Source organism: Chelonoidis abingdonii, chromosome 5 (genome assembly GCF_003597395.2).
Source record: "Chelonoidis abingdonii isolate Lonesome George chromosome 5, CheloAbing_2.0, whole genome shotgun sequence".
In the NCBI taxonomy this organism is placed as follows: domain Eukaryota; kingdom Metazoa; phylum Chordata; order Testudines; family Testudinidae; genus Chelonoidis; species Chelonoidis abingdonii.
In genome coordinates, this window is record NC_133773.1 from 42148899 (window position 1) to 42166070 (window position 17172).

The following is a 17172-nucleotide window of genomic DNA, read 5'->3' on the forward strand; positions in this document are numbered from 1 at the left end:
AAAAAAAAAAAAAAAAGAGGGGGGCCCACTGGAGCAGCAAAGCAGGCGGAAAAAAAACAGCATGGCTGGAGCGGCAAAGCTGGGGGGAGGAACAACACAAAACCCGCGCGGCTGAGCAGCAAAGTGGGGGGACAAGGGGAGAAAAAACAACATGGTCAGCAAAGCAGGAGAAAAACAAAATATAAAACCCTAAAGGGCGGCCAGAGCCAGGGGACTCCCTGTGCTGCAGAGTGCACACCCGGTCTAATGGGGGGGTAGGGGAGGGGCCGGGGGGGGAGAGAGAAGGGGGTGGCCAGCGCTTCAGCGAGGTGCTTGCCACGCAGCCCCGACCACCAGCTGCCGGGGGGACTCCACTCTGCTCCAGTTGGCGGGGAGGGAAGGACTCGGGCTGCTCTGCCGAGTTTGCTGCAGGGCACTCCCCTCCTCCATGCTGCCGCCCCTTACTGGGCGGCTGGAGCTGCAAAAAAATAAAAATAAAACGGCCGTGCCGCCCTAGGTTTGGGTGGGATGTTGCCCTGTAGAATCTGCCGCCCCAAACACGAGCTTGCTCAACTGGTGCCTGGCGCCGGTCCTGATTGGAGCAGATGTCCAGCTCCAGCAATTGGCCCAGACACATGACTTAAGCCAGAAGGACCACAGAAAGTTGTCTGAGCAACTGAGAAAACTCCTGATTTGCTGCTGAGCTGAACCCTAACTCTTGACTCTGGTATGACCCTGGCATTGTTCCCTGACTCTGGTCTGATCCTCAATACCACACTCTGATTTTGGCTTCAGCTTGACCGTTCGCACAGCTCTCTGCCTATGACTTCAGTCGTGACCCTCAGTGTGACTCCGGATACTGATTCTGGCATGATCCAAACCCCAGCTCTGACTCTGGCTTTGATTTCTGGCTTCTGATTCCAGTTTTGACCACTAGGTCTAACTGCCCATATCCCCCGTCCCCACAGGGTCATAGACCTTGTGCTGGTCCTCAGGACTGAATTTCATCCTATGACAATGCATTCCACTGTGATAACAGGATCTTAGAAGCGTCATTTTATCTGGACTAAAGCCAGACTGCTTCCTCCTTTCAAAATCAGGATAACAAGTTAACCAGAACACAGTTTTTAGGAAAAAGGGGGAAAAATAGTACAGTGTTAAACTCAGTCAGCCTGACTTCCAGGCATTCTCACCTGCTGTCTGAGAACTTCCAGTTGGGTCCTCATCTCTTCATGGTTGCAATTCCTGTCAAACTTATCCAAATGAGGCACAAAAACAGACGGGTGTTGCTTTTGCAGTGCATCCAGAAGGGCCTGCAACAACAGGGATTCACCATATCAAATGAATTCCTTTTTAATCATTACAACGTTGGCATCTCTGACTGACTAGATTCAAGTATGTCATGACTTGCTTTTGACTGCATTTATAATTGTCACAGAGTTCATGTGGTGTATAAACTGTGCGACTAATATTTAATTACCCAAATTTTCAAAATGACCACATTACGGCTTCTAGGTTTGGGACACTATCATTCCAGGAGACTCAGTGCTCAGATTGCATACATAAGTAGCCTTTGCACTTGCAAATCGAGCCACTGCAGGTCCATCCAATTTACATTTACTAATGCCTTTGCCTGTGAAAAATCAGAGTTTTGGAAAGCCCAGAAAAACTTTTAGGAAAAAAATGTAGGTTCCTAAAGATGGGTTCCCAAAACTAAAGATTTTTTTAAAAAACATTTAGCCATTATCTAGCAAATAATGGCTACAGCAGGGACTGAACCAAAGACCTTTAAGCACTGAAAGTACACATTTCTACTGCATGAGTTCAAAATCCTTCAGCTCTAGGCATGCAGGAGGTTGCGTAGTGCATATGGCCAGCCACTAGAGGGAGTCATGATTACATACTCTACACCATTGTATTACTGTTGCTCTGCTTTTCAGTACAACCCTGCTATGATACTTTGCATTACTTTCCCTTACATTATTTTTTTGAGATTACTGTATTCCAGCTATTCATGGGTTTGGAATCCTCTTAAAACTATTGCTTCTCCTCACTCTCTATAACCTGTCACCAGCTAACAAATGTCACATTCCTTTATTATTCTGACATAGCCATTTGGTGTCGTCCCATCTCAACCTCTGTCAAAGAGACCACGGCTGTCTCAACATTATGCATTTTTGAAAGATATAATTCCTGGTAATTGTTTCAGACTCCTCTCCTTGTCTAAACTGTTTAGAGTTACCATCAAACAGCCAACTATTAAAAGGTTCCCAAGGAGTTCATAGAGGAACCACTCCCTGATGTGGATGTCACTGAATTTTCTCAGAATGCCCAGTAGAGTCCATCTGAAGTGACTTCCTGTTGGGCAGCTCCCATACAAGGTCATAAGGGAGGGAAAACTGATTTAGAGAGACAGAGGGTGGACAGAGCAGGAGTTACTATGGCCATAGTAACCCGAAGGTTAATATTATGTGCCTTGTCTTCCATGAAATAGTGACAGTAAAATTATAGTTATAACCTGTAGCCTCCCAAGGAGGAAACTGAAAAAGGAGAGAGGATTTTTAATATAATCCAAAATGCTGAGCTACCTTGAGTACTGTCCCAATAGTTGTGCTATGTGAGAGGCACATATATGTGCAGAGTTGTGTAAATAAGGTTGGATGTACAGATGAGATAGTATAAAAATACATGCAGCTGGTCAACTTATAGATTCTCTGTATTGCATCAAACTTAGTGGGGCAGCCTGCCCCTCTGAGTTACAATTATTTTGGACCATTCTATTCTGAAATGATATTTCACTACTGTGTATAAGTAATAAAATTAATGGAGAGCCAAATATCTACAGCAACCCCCACCCCGACCGGAGCAGTATGTCCTAATTCTCTGAAAGTGTATTTTAGAGCTGATCTACACTAGGGGGAAAAATCGATCTAAGACATGCAACTTCAGCTATGTGAATAGTGTAGCTGAAGTCAAAGTATCTTAGATCGAGTTACCTACCGTCCTCACAGCGTGGGATCAACGTCTGCAGCTCCCCCTGTCGACTCTGCTACCGCCATTCGCGTTAGTGAAGTTCCGGAGTCGACAGGAGCTCGTTCGGGGATCGATATATCGTGTCTAGATGAGACACGATATATCGATCCCCGAGCAATCGATTGCTACACGCTGATACGGCCGGTAGTGAAGACGTACCCTTAGTATACACTCTTGTTAAAATAAAATTTAATTACGAGTTGGGGATGGGGTAGAGGGAGGAAGGGAAGAGATTTTGAAAAGCTTAATGGGAACACAATACATTTGAAAGCTAAAACACTCTCCTGGTCTGTTCCCAGTCAAACCCGTTCTTTTACATATGATTGTTAAGTACAGCTGCTTGGGATGAATGTGAATGAAATCTGGTTTTATTTCCGCCCCCACCCATGTGGTATACACCTGTGCCTTGTTGACAATATACTTGCACAGAGTGGTTCAGGCCCTCTGATTCAAAGATGAGCTTATTTCATTGTTCCTTGATGAGGTATTGTTCCTCCATTTTCTCTGATTTTTTTCATTCCTTTTATAAATCAGTCACCAAGCTTATAAAGCTTATTTGTCATATCCATTTTAACTCTGCTGACTTTATATACACCTTTAAAATAAAAACTTCGATTAGTTTCTTAGGTGGCAACAATTCCAAAATACTTATGTCACAGATCTGTGCTAGTTCCAGATCATCTCATCACAAACACAGGTGGAAGTAGAGGAGATTAATTGGAAGAACGTTGTGAATTTTCCTAGTATATCAGAATTAGTGACACATCTGTGCTGTAAATAATTTTGCGCTGATCCAGTAGGAGAATTCACAAATTATTCTTTGGCCCTCAACAGTTCTCATTTTTATAGTACCTGGAGAGGAGGAGGGTGGGAGAAATCTACTGTTTATGTATTAAGCTACAATCTACGATATGCGGCAACACTACTTCTCAAGCCATCTGGAAGAATTGTTTTTATGCTGTATGCAAAATAAGTCTGTGCTTCTCTATTTATCAATGTCTTTATTTCTAATTATGAACAGTTGCCAATTCTTGTGATTTTAGAACAAATCTCATGATATTGGGTGCTTTATTAAAGGTCCAGGTCCCGGAGTCATGTGATGATGTGAGAATCTCAGCTTTCCCCCCACCCTCACCCCCACCCCCAGAAGTTTCTAGACATCATGTGGAGAAAAAGCTGGGAAATGTGAACTCGAAAGGCTTAAAAAACATAAAATGAATAAAAAACATTTATTTTCAAAATCTCATTATTATGAGGCAGTCAAACTCAATTTTTGAATACGTGGGGCTGGCAATACCCTGGACAACAGTTTCTATGTGCACTAGTGAAATAGTTATAGAAGAACCTAAATACCAAGTAAACCAGAAAGAACAATTCTCTCTTGCACTCAGCGAGGTCTGTATTATAGAGCAACAGGTATCTCACTGGCAGCACAGCTCTTCCCAAATGAGAATATTTTCCTCCCTTCTCCTCAGTCCCAACCCCACTACAAGACCCTAGCAAAACAGAACAATATGTTCCAGTAAATTATTTTATGAATAGACCTTCAGAGCTGAAGTCACACAAAGTTCCTGCGCAAGTCCGGTCAATGCATTTTGGAGATAGCTAGAGAAACCACAAGTTCAGTCGAATTCCTTTACAAGGCAACATGCATTTTCCTTGCTTTGAATTTAGCCTATGCATCATTCAAAGTTACGTCACAGTAATTTTTTAAGAGCAGCATATTTCCTCAGGAAGCTTTTGTGGTTTACCAAGAGGTACATTGTTAGAAAACACATCTTGCTTTCTGTGATCTCTTGATTCAACATTTACTACATTTCCCCCTTTTTAAAACCAGCATTTCACTGGGCGCTGTTTGGTGGAAAGGATTTGGATTCTGAGCTGTAAGGCAAGAGGAGGATGGTCGTTGGGTGCCAGGAGAAAAAGACTGTGGTGAAATCTTGTCCCGAAGTAAAAAAGAGCTTTGCCATTGACTTCAATTGGAGCCAGGATTTTACTCTATAAAGCTGAGCAGCGAATGGAGTAATGTTGCAAAGAGGAGAACGGGATTATGTCTGGGGCAACATGGATTAGGGATCAGAGGATAGAGTGGAGGGAAGAGGCTGCCATTGTCAGATAGAAGAATTTGAGAAATGAACATTGCTGAGGCAAGAGGATGACTAGGAACCCACAAGGGGCTTGAGTCAGGTTGGGAATCTGAAGCACAGAAGAGTGCGTGTGGGAAGCCAAAGCTTCCTCCAAAGTTGGCCTATAGGAAATTTATATTCTCCTTCTTAGTGCAACTGTCTGTTAACAGCAGCTGGCTGTAAGAATGGGCTCAGATAATCCCTCTCCTGTCTCCACTAACCATAGCTCCCCACACTAAGGCACATAGATTAGTAGTGATCAAGGTTCCACTGCTATGCACCCATAGCAACACATCAGATGAGTAATATGGGAGGAGAGAAGAACATCCTATCATCCTATTTTCAACATCCAGGATCTTCCACACTGGTATTATCTGGCAGCAAAAATCTTTGAAATAAATTCAGGTCAAATATACAAAAAATATTAAACCAATGTTTCCCATCTGATACCTCTCTTTGTCTATACCTTGTTGAGGCGACTTATTTCACATTTATAGTACTCTTTCTTTTTGGTCACTGAAGCTTTTTGTTCCTTCAGGACCTTGTTCTCCTCCTTCAGTTCATTCAATGCTTCATTTAGAATTTCTTTTTCTTTCTGGAATGTAAAAACATATAGAAATGTTGATAAGGTTCAGATGAAATTTTTTTTTCAAGAATGTTTTCAGACTATCTGGCAGATGTGTTGCACTTTTGTTATCCCAAGGAATTGTTCCAAACTACTGGAAGGAGAAGCAGCAGAAAAAACAATGGGTAGCTGGAGCCTGATGCGATAAAATGTGCTGATATTTCACTGCGCTGACTACTCACATGATGAGGAAAAAAAAGACAACATACCAGACCAGATTCTGACTCCTTCATGTACTCAGGTTGCACAAAGGGACCTTGAAGCCAGGTATCAAAACAGATGAGGTTGCAGAGAGATTATTACTCCAGTTCACATTATAATAGTCCAGCACAGGAAGTGTCCACAACTAGGGTTGCCAGGCCGAAAAGGGACCCTGATGGCTCCTGTCAGCACCACTGACTTGGCATTAAAAGTCCTGTTGGCTGTGCAGTGGGACTATGGCAGGCTCCCTGCCTGACCTGGCTCCACACAGCTCCCAGAAGCGACCGGCATGTCCCTGCGGCCCCTAGGCATAGGCGTGATCAGGAAAGCTCCACGCACTGGCCCTACCCCGAGCACCGCCTCTGCAGCTCTCATTGGCTCGGAACTGCAGCCAATGGGAGCTGCGGGGGGTGGCGCCTGCAGGCTCGGGCAGCACATACTGTGCAGAGCTGCCTGGACACTCCTCCACTTAGGGGCTGGACATGGCGGCCGCTTCCAGGAGCGGCATGGAGCCAGAGCAGGCAGGGAGCCTGTCTTAGCCTTACTGTGCTGCCAACTGGGAGCCACCTGAGGTTAAGTGCCGCCCAGCCAGAGCTCACACTCTAAACCCTCTCCCCAGACTGGAACCCCCTTCTGTACCTGAACTCCCTCCCAGACCCTGCACCTCATCCCCCTGCCCCAGGTTGGAACTCCCTCCAGCACCCAAACATGCTTCCAGAACCTATACCCATGCCCCCTCCCACACCCCAACCACTTTCCCCAGCCCAGAGCCCCCTCCTGTACCCTGAACCCCTCATTTCTGGTCCCACCCTGGAGCCACCACCCCCTGGCTGGAGCTCTCACCCTGTCCTGCATCCCAACCCCCTTGCCCCAGCCCAGTGAAAGTGAGTGAGGGTGGGGGAGAGCAGCAGGGAAGGGGCAGGACAAGGGTGTTCAGTTTTGTGCAATTAAAAAGTTACAACCTTATCCCCAGCATACGCTGGAGTGGAGCAGTGTGCCAGCAATCCCTGGCTAATGAAATGGTTCCTGCAGCAGTTGACAATTAAGAGCAGACCTGAGGTTTCTCTACATTGCAATAGAGGCTTAATCAGCTCCCAGCCTGCTCCAGGATCAGGGGCCACCAAAGTATACCTCTACCCCAATATAATGCTGTCCCAGGAGTCAAAAAATCTTATCATTTTATAGGTGAAACCGCATTATATCGAACTTGCTTTAATCCGCTGGAGTGTGCAGCCCTGCCCCGCCCCCCACGGAGCACTGCTTTACTGCGCTATGTCCGAATTCATGTTATATCAGGCCGCTTTATATTGGGGTAGAGGTGTAGCTTAAAGTTACCTTTGTCCCCACTCTAGCTGTGCAGAGTGGAGCATGACCACAGTTAACTATTGCCCAATTAAGGAAAGTATCTCTAATTAGGACAGCACTTTTACCATGTTATTTTTAAGATAGCATTGTAGGGATTAACAATGAGTGGCATATTAATCATACAATCCAATTCTGATTTCACGTCACATCTACACTCTTACTGGTGTCTGACTATAAAACACCATTGGTTTCAATGCAGTTACTGAGCGGATTTACAGCTAAGTGGAGCTGAGATCAGTATCGAACTCCCAGAGTGACAGTATTGTACAAGCTTCTCCATATTGCTCTGAAGGGTTAAAACTTTCCTCATGAGTTGCTTTTGTCAGACTGAGTTAGATCACAGTTATTTTGACATTTTTCTAATTTAATTTTAAAAGCTTGGGACTTTTTGTACAAAAGGAAAAATAAAATTAAGAGATTTTCTGAGTTCTGCTGTTTTGGACAATAAAGAAACAAACTACAAAAAACCTAAACCCACTGTGTTCAAGCACACCGGGGGCCATAAAACCCATTCTTATGTGCAACAGGTGTGTCTCAGTGCAGTCAGCTACTGTTTTATGTACAGTATTAAAATGCCCACCAAAAAAAGGATAAATCTTCATGTGCACATCCACCCACAGAAAAAGCACTTGGCAGGCTTACAATTACTGATAACGTGGCTACATTCCATCACTATGCCCCAAATTAGTTGGAACATTTAATTTCTTCGAATCAATTTGTAATTTTAACAGAGCATCTCCCAATTAGTTAATTACAGATACATGAGTAAACTTGGAGTTTGGGTTTTGTTAAGCTATAAAAATCCTAAAAATCCTTATAAATGTTTTCATCTCTTCTTGCCTCAATGATTACTATTATTTCTAAGGCTTCCCCCATTCCTAAATCCCAACAAATGCAAAATGTGGGGCTCCCCTTCTGACACATACAAAGGAACATAACCATATCACTACCTTATTTAGCCAAACTCCTCTGGTTCTCTACTCAGTTCAGATTCCAGCTCAAAACTGCCATCCTCGTTTTAAAACCCTTCATAGACTTGCTCCAGAACAACTCATTGACCCTTATCCCTCTCTCTCCTCATACTCTCATGTGAACACAGACCTTCTCTCAGTCCCTTCTCTCACCCTTACCACTGTTGATCTGAGAATCTTTTCTGCAGCTGTTGGTTATCTGGGAAAACCTTTCATCTCTTTGCCTTATCAAACTATCCATTTTCAGATCCCACTGGAAAAACATATTTTTCTGTCCCTGGATAACACCCTTTTAATGCTACTCTCCTTCTAGTATCTATTTAAAACTTTATGTGTGTTTTATTTTAACTCTGCAAACTATCTGATGTGTATATGAAGGATGTTGCTAAGTTGTGTAGTACTGTGTTGTACATCCTTTAACCCATTTCATTCTTTGGACCACTTCATCAGAAAAAGATCCTCTCATGGACCAGCCTTCCTTAGTTCTCAAATTGTTTTGTTCTTCAACCTCTGTGTGTCAGATAAAACACAGTTTGAGAATCACCTGTGGAACTCATAGCAACGTCAGTTATTCTCTCTGCAGATCATGCTCTGCATCCCTTACTGCTATGGCCTAAGTTACAATGCAAGACAAACAAATGATTACAGGAAACAATGTATTTGGTTTGTTTTTCCTGGACATGAAGCAACCACTTGCAGATACAAGTTCCTCAGTTTTAGTTGTTATTCAACTGTACTCAGGGAATCTCTTTTTAAAGTTTTTGTTCTGTGAAGCTGACTGTTAATATTCTAAATTGGAGCCATATCATTTAGCTGTAATTGGTCACACACATCAGAAGGAATTGTTTCTTTAACACAACACAGGAGCAATTTTTGAGGTGAATACTGATATTCACTTTCTGTGCACATTCATGCCAGTGAACTGGATTCCTCAAATATTTGTGGAAAGTGAATTCTAAAAAGGCAAAAACACTCTTGATGGAAGTGCTTTTACTAAAGCACATGCCTAATTTTAAAGTATGTGATTAATCTTGTTAGGCACATGCTTCAGTACCTTGCTGAATCAGGGTTTAAGACTAGAGACTACCACTGAAATGTTAAAAGAGGGGATGAAAAACTTTACGTGCAAAGATGTGAGTTATCTTACGGCAGCCAATAACAAACATTAATATAGGTATAGTGGAAGTGATGCATTCCTCCAACTGCGTCAGTGTCTCATGTCATAATGTTTTGCATGAAAAACACAGAACCCTGACCTGACTTCAGATCTTAGGACCTGAGGTAGCAAACACGTATTACTGCGCATAGTGTGTTTACTATTGAACTACTCAGAGTAGTCAGCACTATACCAGATAGTGTTTGCAGGACTGGGCCTAACAGTAGTAAGTTAAAGAGCTCCTTAAAAAATTTATATCTATTTGAAAACATGTTCTGTTAAACACACAAATATATTTACTACACTAAATTATCCTTAAGCATTTTGTGTATGTATCCCTAAATTCCTACAGTAAGAACATAAGAACGGCCATACTGGGTCAGACCAAATGTCCATCTAGTCCAGTATCCTGTCTTCTGACAGTGGCCAATGCCAGGTGCCCCAAAGGGAATGAACAGAACAGATAATCACCAAGTGATCCATCTCCTGTCACCCATTCCCAGCTTCTGGCAAATAGGGGATAGGGACACCATCCCTGTCCACCCTGGACAATAGCCATTGGTGGACCTATCCTCCATGAACTTATCTAGTTCTTTTTTAAACCCTGTTATAATCTTGGCTTTCACAACATCCTCTAACAAGGAGTTCCACAGGTTGACTGTGCGTTGTGTAAAAAAATACTTCCTTTTGTTTGTTTTAAACATGCTGCCTATTAATTTTATTTGGTGACCCCTAGTTCTATTGTTATGAGGAGTAAATTACACTTCCTTATTTACTGTCTCCACACCAGTCATGATTTTATAGACCTCTATCATATCCCCCCTTAATCGTCTCTTTTCCAAGATGAAAAGTCCTAGTCTTATTAATCTCACCTCATATGGCAGCCATTCCATACCCCTAATCATTTTTATTGCCCTTTTCTGAGCTTTTTTCCAATGCCAATATATCTTTTTTGAGATAGTGCGACCACATCTGCATGCAGTATTCAAGATGTGGGCGTACCATGGATTTATAACGGCAATATGCTATCTCCTGTCTTATTATCTATCCCTTTCTTAATGATTCCCAACATTCTGTTCACTTTTTTGACTGCCGCTGCACTTTGAGTGGATGTTTACATAGAACTGTCCACAGTGTCTCCAAGATCTCTTTCTTGGTAACAGCCAATTTAGACTCCATCATTTTGTATGTATAGTTGGGATTATGTTTGCCTATGTGCATTACTTTCCATTTACCAACATTGAATTTCATCTGCCATTTTGTTGCCCAGTCACCCAGTTTGGAGACATTATTTTCAGCATTTTCTTTTACTGAGCATAAAGAAAAATCACCCACTTACAGATCTGTTTGAGAGGAGACAGGTGCGCAATTCATATCGGTATGCTTCCACCCCCACGCCTCAAATGCTCTATTCATCAGCCCTCTGTCAACTTCCGGAGTGACACTGCCACAAGGAATCACTTGCATTTCTAGAGATGGATCTCCGATCTGCCACCTCCTCAGGAGCATACCACCTCCAAGCAAGGAACCTGATACTCTATTTTTATCTCACTGGTGTAATTCATCCCACACTGTATCTCTTACTAGAGCAAACCCCATGTAACTCTATGGACACACACAATCAAGCAGGTAAAGTGCAATCCTCCTACCACTTCCTGAAGCGGTCCATCTCTGACTAGGGCTTGCAGCCTCTCACATTCTTGCTGATTCTGGTGCCTTTCTTCCTCCAGCTCGCTGATACTCCTCTGTGATGCACCCAGTCTCGCTTTCACTTCTGCGACCTGTAAAATGATCACACACAGTCACAGCAGGGGTGATTGAGACAGAGGACACTGAGTGGTGCAGTATGCCCCAGGCTCCTTCAAAACCTTTCAGTACTCATCTAGACACAGAGAAGGAGCCAGAACCGTTTGTACAAAAATAAGATCCTCCTCTCTCCCCACCTTTTCAGGTCTCTATCTAAAGAAAAATTTTAAGCGCTCTGGCCCTGGGCCAGATCCTCAGCTATTGTAAATCCAACTAGCTTCAATGATTTAGCTGCCAATTTACATCAGTTAAGGAGCAGCCCCTCTACAGATTTCCCATTTTAATGCTCTTTTTTCTTCCCCATCATGGGCTCCTTCAGCAAAGATGAGCCTCATAATCCAACTGGGGGCAAAATGATCATGCACTGACGGAAACAAGTCATTTGTATTCTCTCTGTATATAAGCAATTCAGAAAAGAACTGTGTGGTGGTGGGGGAAAATCAACATTTTGTTTTTGGTAGAAAACAAAAATAAATTGGAATTTCTTTTTCCTATAAGGCAGTTAGAGGCAGACACTGATGGACATTATGATTATTTACTTAAAAGAAGAAACTCCACTCAGGCAGTTGAATTTGCTAGCCAACTAATTATGCTGTTTTCAAAAGAAATGTCTGTGGCATAAATACCTCAGTATGTGAAAAGAGGGAGGAAGAGACTACTACTTATTTTAACAAAATTCTTAATAAAAGAAAAGTAACAGTATTTATTTAAAATACAAGCACAAGAGCTCTTTATACAGTATAGCCTCTCACGGAGTAAAATCCACCCAGGTATTAGGGCTAGTGAAGCCCCCCTACCAGGCGTACCAAAAAGGGGATCTCCATGCTGGTCATGCATAAACCAATCTAGAAGGTAGCATAAGGGATGGCACAGGGGCATTTGGAGCTGTGGTTTTGCAGATCTAGTGCCTTTGGCACACACTGCACACCTGCAGATTAATTCTCAGGGAAGCATCGCTTAAAGTGGGCAGAGTTTTCATGATCTTATGGAGGACCCTTGTTTTGATGACCACAATGATCCTCACAGGACTTCAAACACCACTTTGAACCTTAGCTCCAGTAACGGATTGCCAGAAAACCCATATGCACGTTACTTGCTATTTTATGTTCAAACTCTCAAATTTTCCATTAAGTGGGAGATGGGGGTGGACATAGAATTCTAATGTTTTTATGTTATTTTTCGAATTATACCTGTAGTCTAGTTTGTATCTAAGGATGGGGCTGCTGTCACCTGGTGGCACTTTTAGAGCCCAATAGAAACAATCAAACCTACCTTTTTTTCATAGTGTTGTTTCATACTTCTGAATTGTTGATCCCATTGCTTGTTCACCTCCAGCAGCTGCAATTATCAGTCAGTAATTCTCAGTGAGCAACACTTGCCTGAAGTGCATTATTTCATCATTTAAACTGACTAATTTTTTAATCCTGAAGGTAACAAAGGTGTTCAGCATCTCCTCATCATCTGTGGACAACTTACATTCAAGGAGAGAAAGTCCAAAGGCTGACAACCTTTGTGACATGTCTTTCATTTCTTTGATATTTGCATTCCAGAATACAGTCAAGGTGGAGATTTAGGCCTGGTCTACACTGGAGGATGTGGAGGGGTCACAACTTCAGCTACATCAGGGGTTCTCAAACGTTTGTACTGGTGACCCCTTTCACACAGCAAGCCTCTGAGTGCAACGCCCCTTATACATTTAAAACACTTTTAAATATATTTAACACCATTATAAATGCTGGAGGCAAAGCGGGATTTGGGGTGGAGGTTGACAGCTCGCAACCCCCCCATGTAACCTCCTGAGGGGTCCCAACCCCCAGTTTGAGAACCCCTGAGCTACATAAATAATGTAGCTGAAGTCGATGTACTTAGATCTACTTACTGTGGTGTCTTCACTGCAGTAAGTCAATGGCTGACGCTCTCCCGTCGACTCTTCCTGCACCTCTCATCCTAGTGGAGTACCAGAGTAGACGGGAGAGCGCTTGGCACTCTATTTATCACATCTAGATGCGATAAATCGACCCCCGCTAGATCGATTGCTGCCCGTCGATCCAGCGGGTAACATAGACAAGCCCATAAACTGAGGCTTTTCCCATCCACAACCAAATAGTTGTGAAAGAAGTGACATTTACATCACTCTGATAAGCAGTAAATTGCAAGTGACTCATGTTTAACACAGTAGCAATGCAAATAAACTACCACTCCTAATTTCTTTTTGAAGTTACATACAATTTTTTCCTTGTTTAAAGTTCACTATATCTTGCTAAGCATATGTGATAGGTGTAGTTTTAGATGTTGCAAACCCCACTTGCCTTACTCATATGAAAGTGCCATTGAGTTCAGCAAGACTATTTCCATATATAAAGTGAACAGGGATTAGGATGACCAGATGTCCCGATATTTAGGTGTTTGCCCGCGTTCCAACCGATCTTTGGCTGGAACGCAATTTGTCCTGATATTTTGCTCCACCGGCAACACTTTGCCTTTTTTCCCCTCCCTTCTCTGCCAGCAGCACTCACCTTTCAACCCCCTCCTCCCCTGGCAGCACGCGGCTTTTTTTTGCTTTGCCAGCACAGACCCCTCCCCCGAAGTGTCCCGATATTTTCTCCTTCTCATCTGGTCGCCCTAACAGGGATTGGCTTTTATTGTAATAGGGGCCTACCAAATTCATGGACCATTTTGGTCAATTTTACGGTTCTAGAATTTTAAAAATTTAACTTTCATGATTTCAGATATTAAATCTAAGTTTCACAATGTTGTAACTGTAGGGGTCCTGACCCAAAAGGATTTTAGCGGAGTGTCTCAGGATTATTGTAGGGAGGTTGCAGTATTGCCACCCTTATTTCTGCGCTGCTGGTGGTGGCAGTGCTGCATTCAGAGCTGGGCAGCCAGACAGCGGTAGTGCCAGTAGCAACGCAGAAGTAAGGATGGCATGGTATTGGCTTGCCACCCTTACTTCTGCACTGCTGCCTTCAGAGCTGGGCCCTCAGCCAGCAGCTGCCACTCTCCCGCTGTCCAGCTCTGAAGGCAGCAGTGCAGAAGTAAGGGTGGAAGTACTGCAATCACTCCTAAAATAACCCTGCAACCCTCTTTTGGATTGAGACTCCCAGTTTGAGAAACACTGGTCTCCCCTGAGGAGTCTGAATAGTATAGGATAAAAGTACATAAAAGACCATATTTCAAGGGGGACACCAGATTTCATGATCCACTATGAATTTTTCACAGCCATTAATTTGGTAGGGCCCTAATCATGCACGTAACTGGCATATAAAAAGTTAGCAGTGAACCCACACAAATGGTTTACACTCCTCAGATATGCCCCCTGGAAGCATCATGAGATCCAGCATACATGGATCACTGTTTAGGATGGTCACAAAAAGAAACATTCCCAGTTTGCTAGGAGTCAGACACCCAATAAGCAATTTGTTGTTGCTCAACATTACCCCTTGGCATTACTATGAGCATCAATAAAGTTTACACTAATGTCTTATTGTCAAGGTTCCTTCCCCACTCTGAACTTTAGGGTACAGATGTGGGGACCTGCATGGACACTTCTAAGCTTAATTACTAGCTTAGATCTGGTATCGCCGCCACCATCCAGAATTTCAGTGTCTGGATCACTCCCTGTCCCCCCAAAACTTTCCCCTCCCTGGGTAGCCTTGAGGGACTTCACCAGTTCCCTGGTGAACACAGATCCAAACCCCCTGGATTCTTAAAAAGGAGCATAACCATTCCCTCCTTTCCCCACCCTGGTGAGTCATGATCCCATCTCTGGATTTAAAAAAGGAATCTAGAACAAAAGGTTTTTTATAAAGAAGAAAGGGTAAAAAGATCTCTGTAAATCAGTGATGGAAATCTTATGGTAATTCAGTTTATTGCCCGGGACCCCTCTGCCTTAGGTTAACGTTAGAAAACGAGGTAATCTTGCAAAGGAATTTCAAGCTTGAGAAACGAAGTATACTTAACCGCCTGAACTGGTTGTGTTATTACTAGTCTGAAACATGAGGGAACTGGTTCAGAAGATTTGGGAGAGCACTGCGATGATGTCTCGTCCCTCTTAGTCCCAATAGCGAACAACCCCCAAAACAAAGAGCACAAACAAAAGCCTTCCCCCCACCAAGATTTGAAAGTATCTTGTCCCCTTATTGGTCCTCTGGTCAGGTGTCAGCCAGGTTTACTGAGCTTCTTAACCCTTTACAGGCAAAAGAGGCATTAACCCTTAACTATCTGTTTATGACACTTATAAATCCCTACTCAGGGTTCAAGAAATCATTAACCTTCAGTTTGGCTACGCCACCTTATATCAGCACATTATTAGTGTGTTTTCAGCCCCAATTCTGCAAACATGTATGTTCTTGCTTAACTTTATGTATGTGAAACGTGCCAATGGCTTTAGTCACATGCAGAAAGTTAAGTATACGCATAAGTGTTTGAAGGATTGGGACCTTATTTTACGACAAACTGTGAGGCAAGAATATTTTGGTTCCAGAATGTAGGACTAGCATTCCACAAGAAATCATGGCCCTGATTCTGCCATTGACTGAGGAGGAACTGCTAGAGAAGTAATTATTAATCAGTGTGAGCAACAGTAACAATTTGAGCCCTATGATTTCCTGCTCTGGGAGACCAAAAATTATAATTTCATAATAGTACAATCAGTTACCTCTTGTCTCTGTCTTTCCAGTATTCTGATCTGTTGTTCAAGGGTATCTGTTGGTATCTTCTTTTTTGTCAGTAAAGCACACTTTCAAAGGAGAGAAAAAAAACAATATTTAAAATAAATCCTTCTAAATAATACTCCCAAATTCAGTATTATCCTATAGAGCACTTATCTACCTTACTTGTCTATTATATTAATGTTTATAAAGCAATTTGAAGAGGGACATTTAAGTGCTATATTTATACTACTGTCCTTTAAGGGCAAAAAGCCCTTAAAAATTGAACAAAAATGTAATTTACACTCACTTTGAGGCTTGCTTACTCTGTGGCGGAAAAGAGAATTGTGGCCAACTGAAGTCAATGGAGCTATGCCAATATAAACCAACTGAGATTTTAGCCCATTGTGTATCATATTGTGTTACAGGGCAATTCTTTAAAAGAGCAGCTTGCAAAAGCCAGCAAAAGTCTAATGATTTTCTTCAGCTTTCTACATTCATATTTTGCTTTTTATTTTAAAGATACAATGTATTAAAGTATTGTTTGCCTGCCTCACAACTAATAAAGGTCCTGTGCTTCAAACACTTACCACTAGGTATACTGGCAGGCATGAATAGTCCCATTCACTCATGGACATTAGCACAGTAAGCATTATTCCTAGCAGTAAGTGTTTGCAGGAGTGGGCTCATAATTAGACCCGTAATAGGTTCAAAATATACTTCATAGGTCATTGGTAACCAGTATGGTTTCTGGCAAATCCTCATTTTTATATTATTAGCTCAATAGATCATAACTTCCAAGAAGCTATCACAGGTTTTCATAACAAACCATGATGCACACTAGCTGCATGTAGAAACAGAATTGTAATTGAAATAAATATACATAACACAGAAAAGCACATTGGCCATGTCAAATGCTTGGTCATTGAAAGCGTTGTTTTCAATTCCTCCCCAACCAAATATCCAGTCAATAGCCTGGTTTTCAGACCAAAACTGCACTGTCAATTAGAGGTCTGCTAGGACCAAATTTTAAAGCCTGATCTGTATCCGACTAGACCATAGCCAACCTGAACTCAAGTCCAAGCATATCAAGTTGTTTTCATTCCTGACCCAATCCCAACACTTGTAGTTGGACTCTGTCAGGTTCCAGTTGGATTGCAAAGGTCTAGCTGCTGGCCAAGTTTCCATTGTCTTTACCTTGTTTCCTCCGTGGTGCTGCCAGGACTAATTACCCCCCAATCCTTCTCACCCTTCTGTG

General features: G+C 42.6%; 1 protein-coding gene across 1 annotated transcript in view; it reads right to left on the reverse strand.

The window, feature by feature from the left end:
• The window catches only part of TNIP3 (TNFAIP3 interacting protein 3), a 123388-nt gene that overhangs the window by 25395 nt on the left and 80821 nt on the right, over nt 1–17172 (reverse strand). Inside the window, exons 5-9 of the mRNA XM_032762526.2 lie at nt 15923–16003; nt 12535–12600; nt 11106–11237; nt 5605–5733; nt 1173–1292 (exon numbers count right to left, since the gene is read on the reverse strand). Of these exons, the coding sequence (XP_032618417.2) occupies nt 1173–1292; nt 5605–5733; nt 11106–11237; nt 12535–12600; nt 15923–16003 (528 nt within the window). The remainder of the gene's footprint in view (nt 1–1172; nt 1293–5604; nt 5734–11105; nt 11238–12534; nt 12601–15922; nt 16004–17172) is intronic.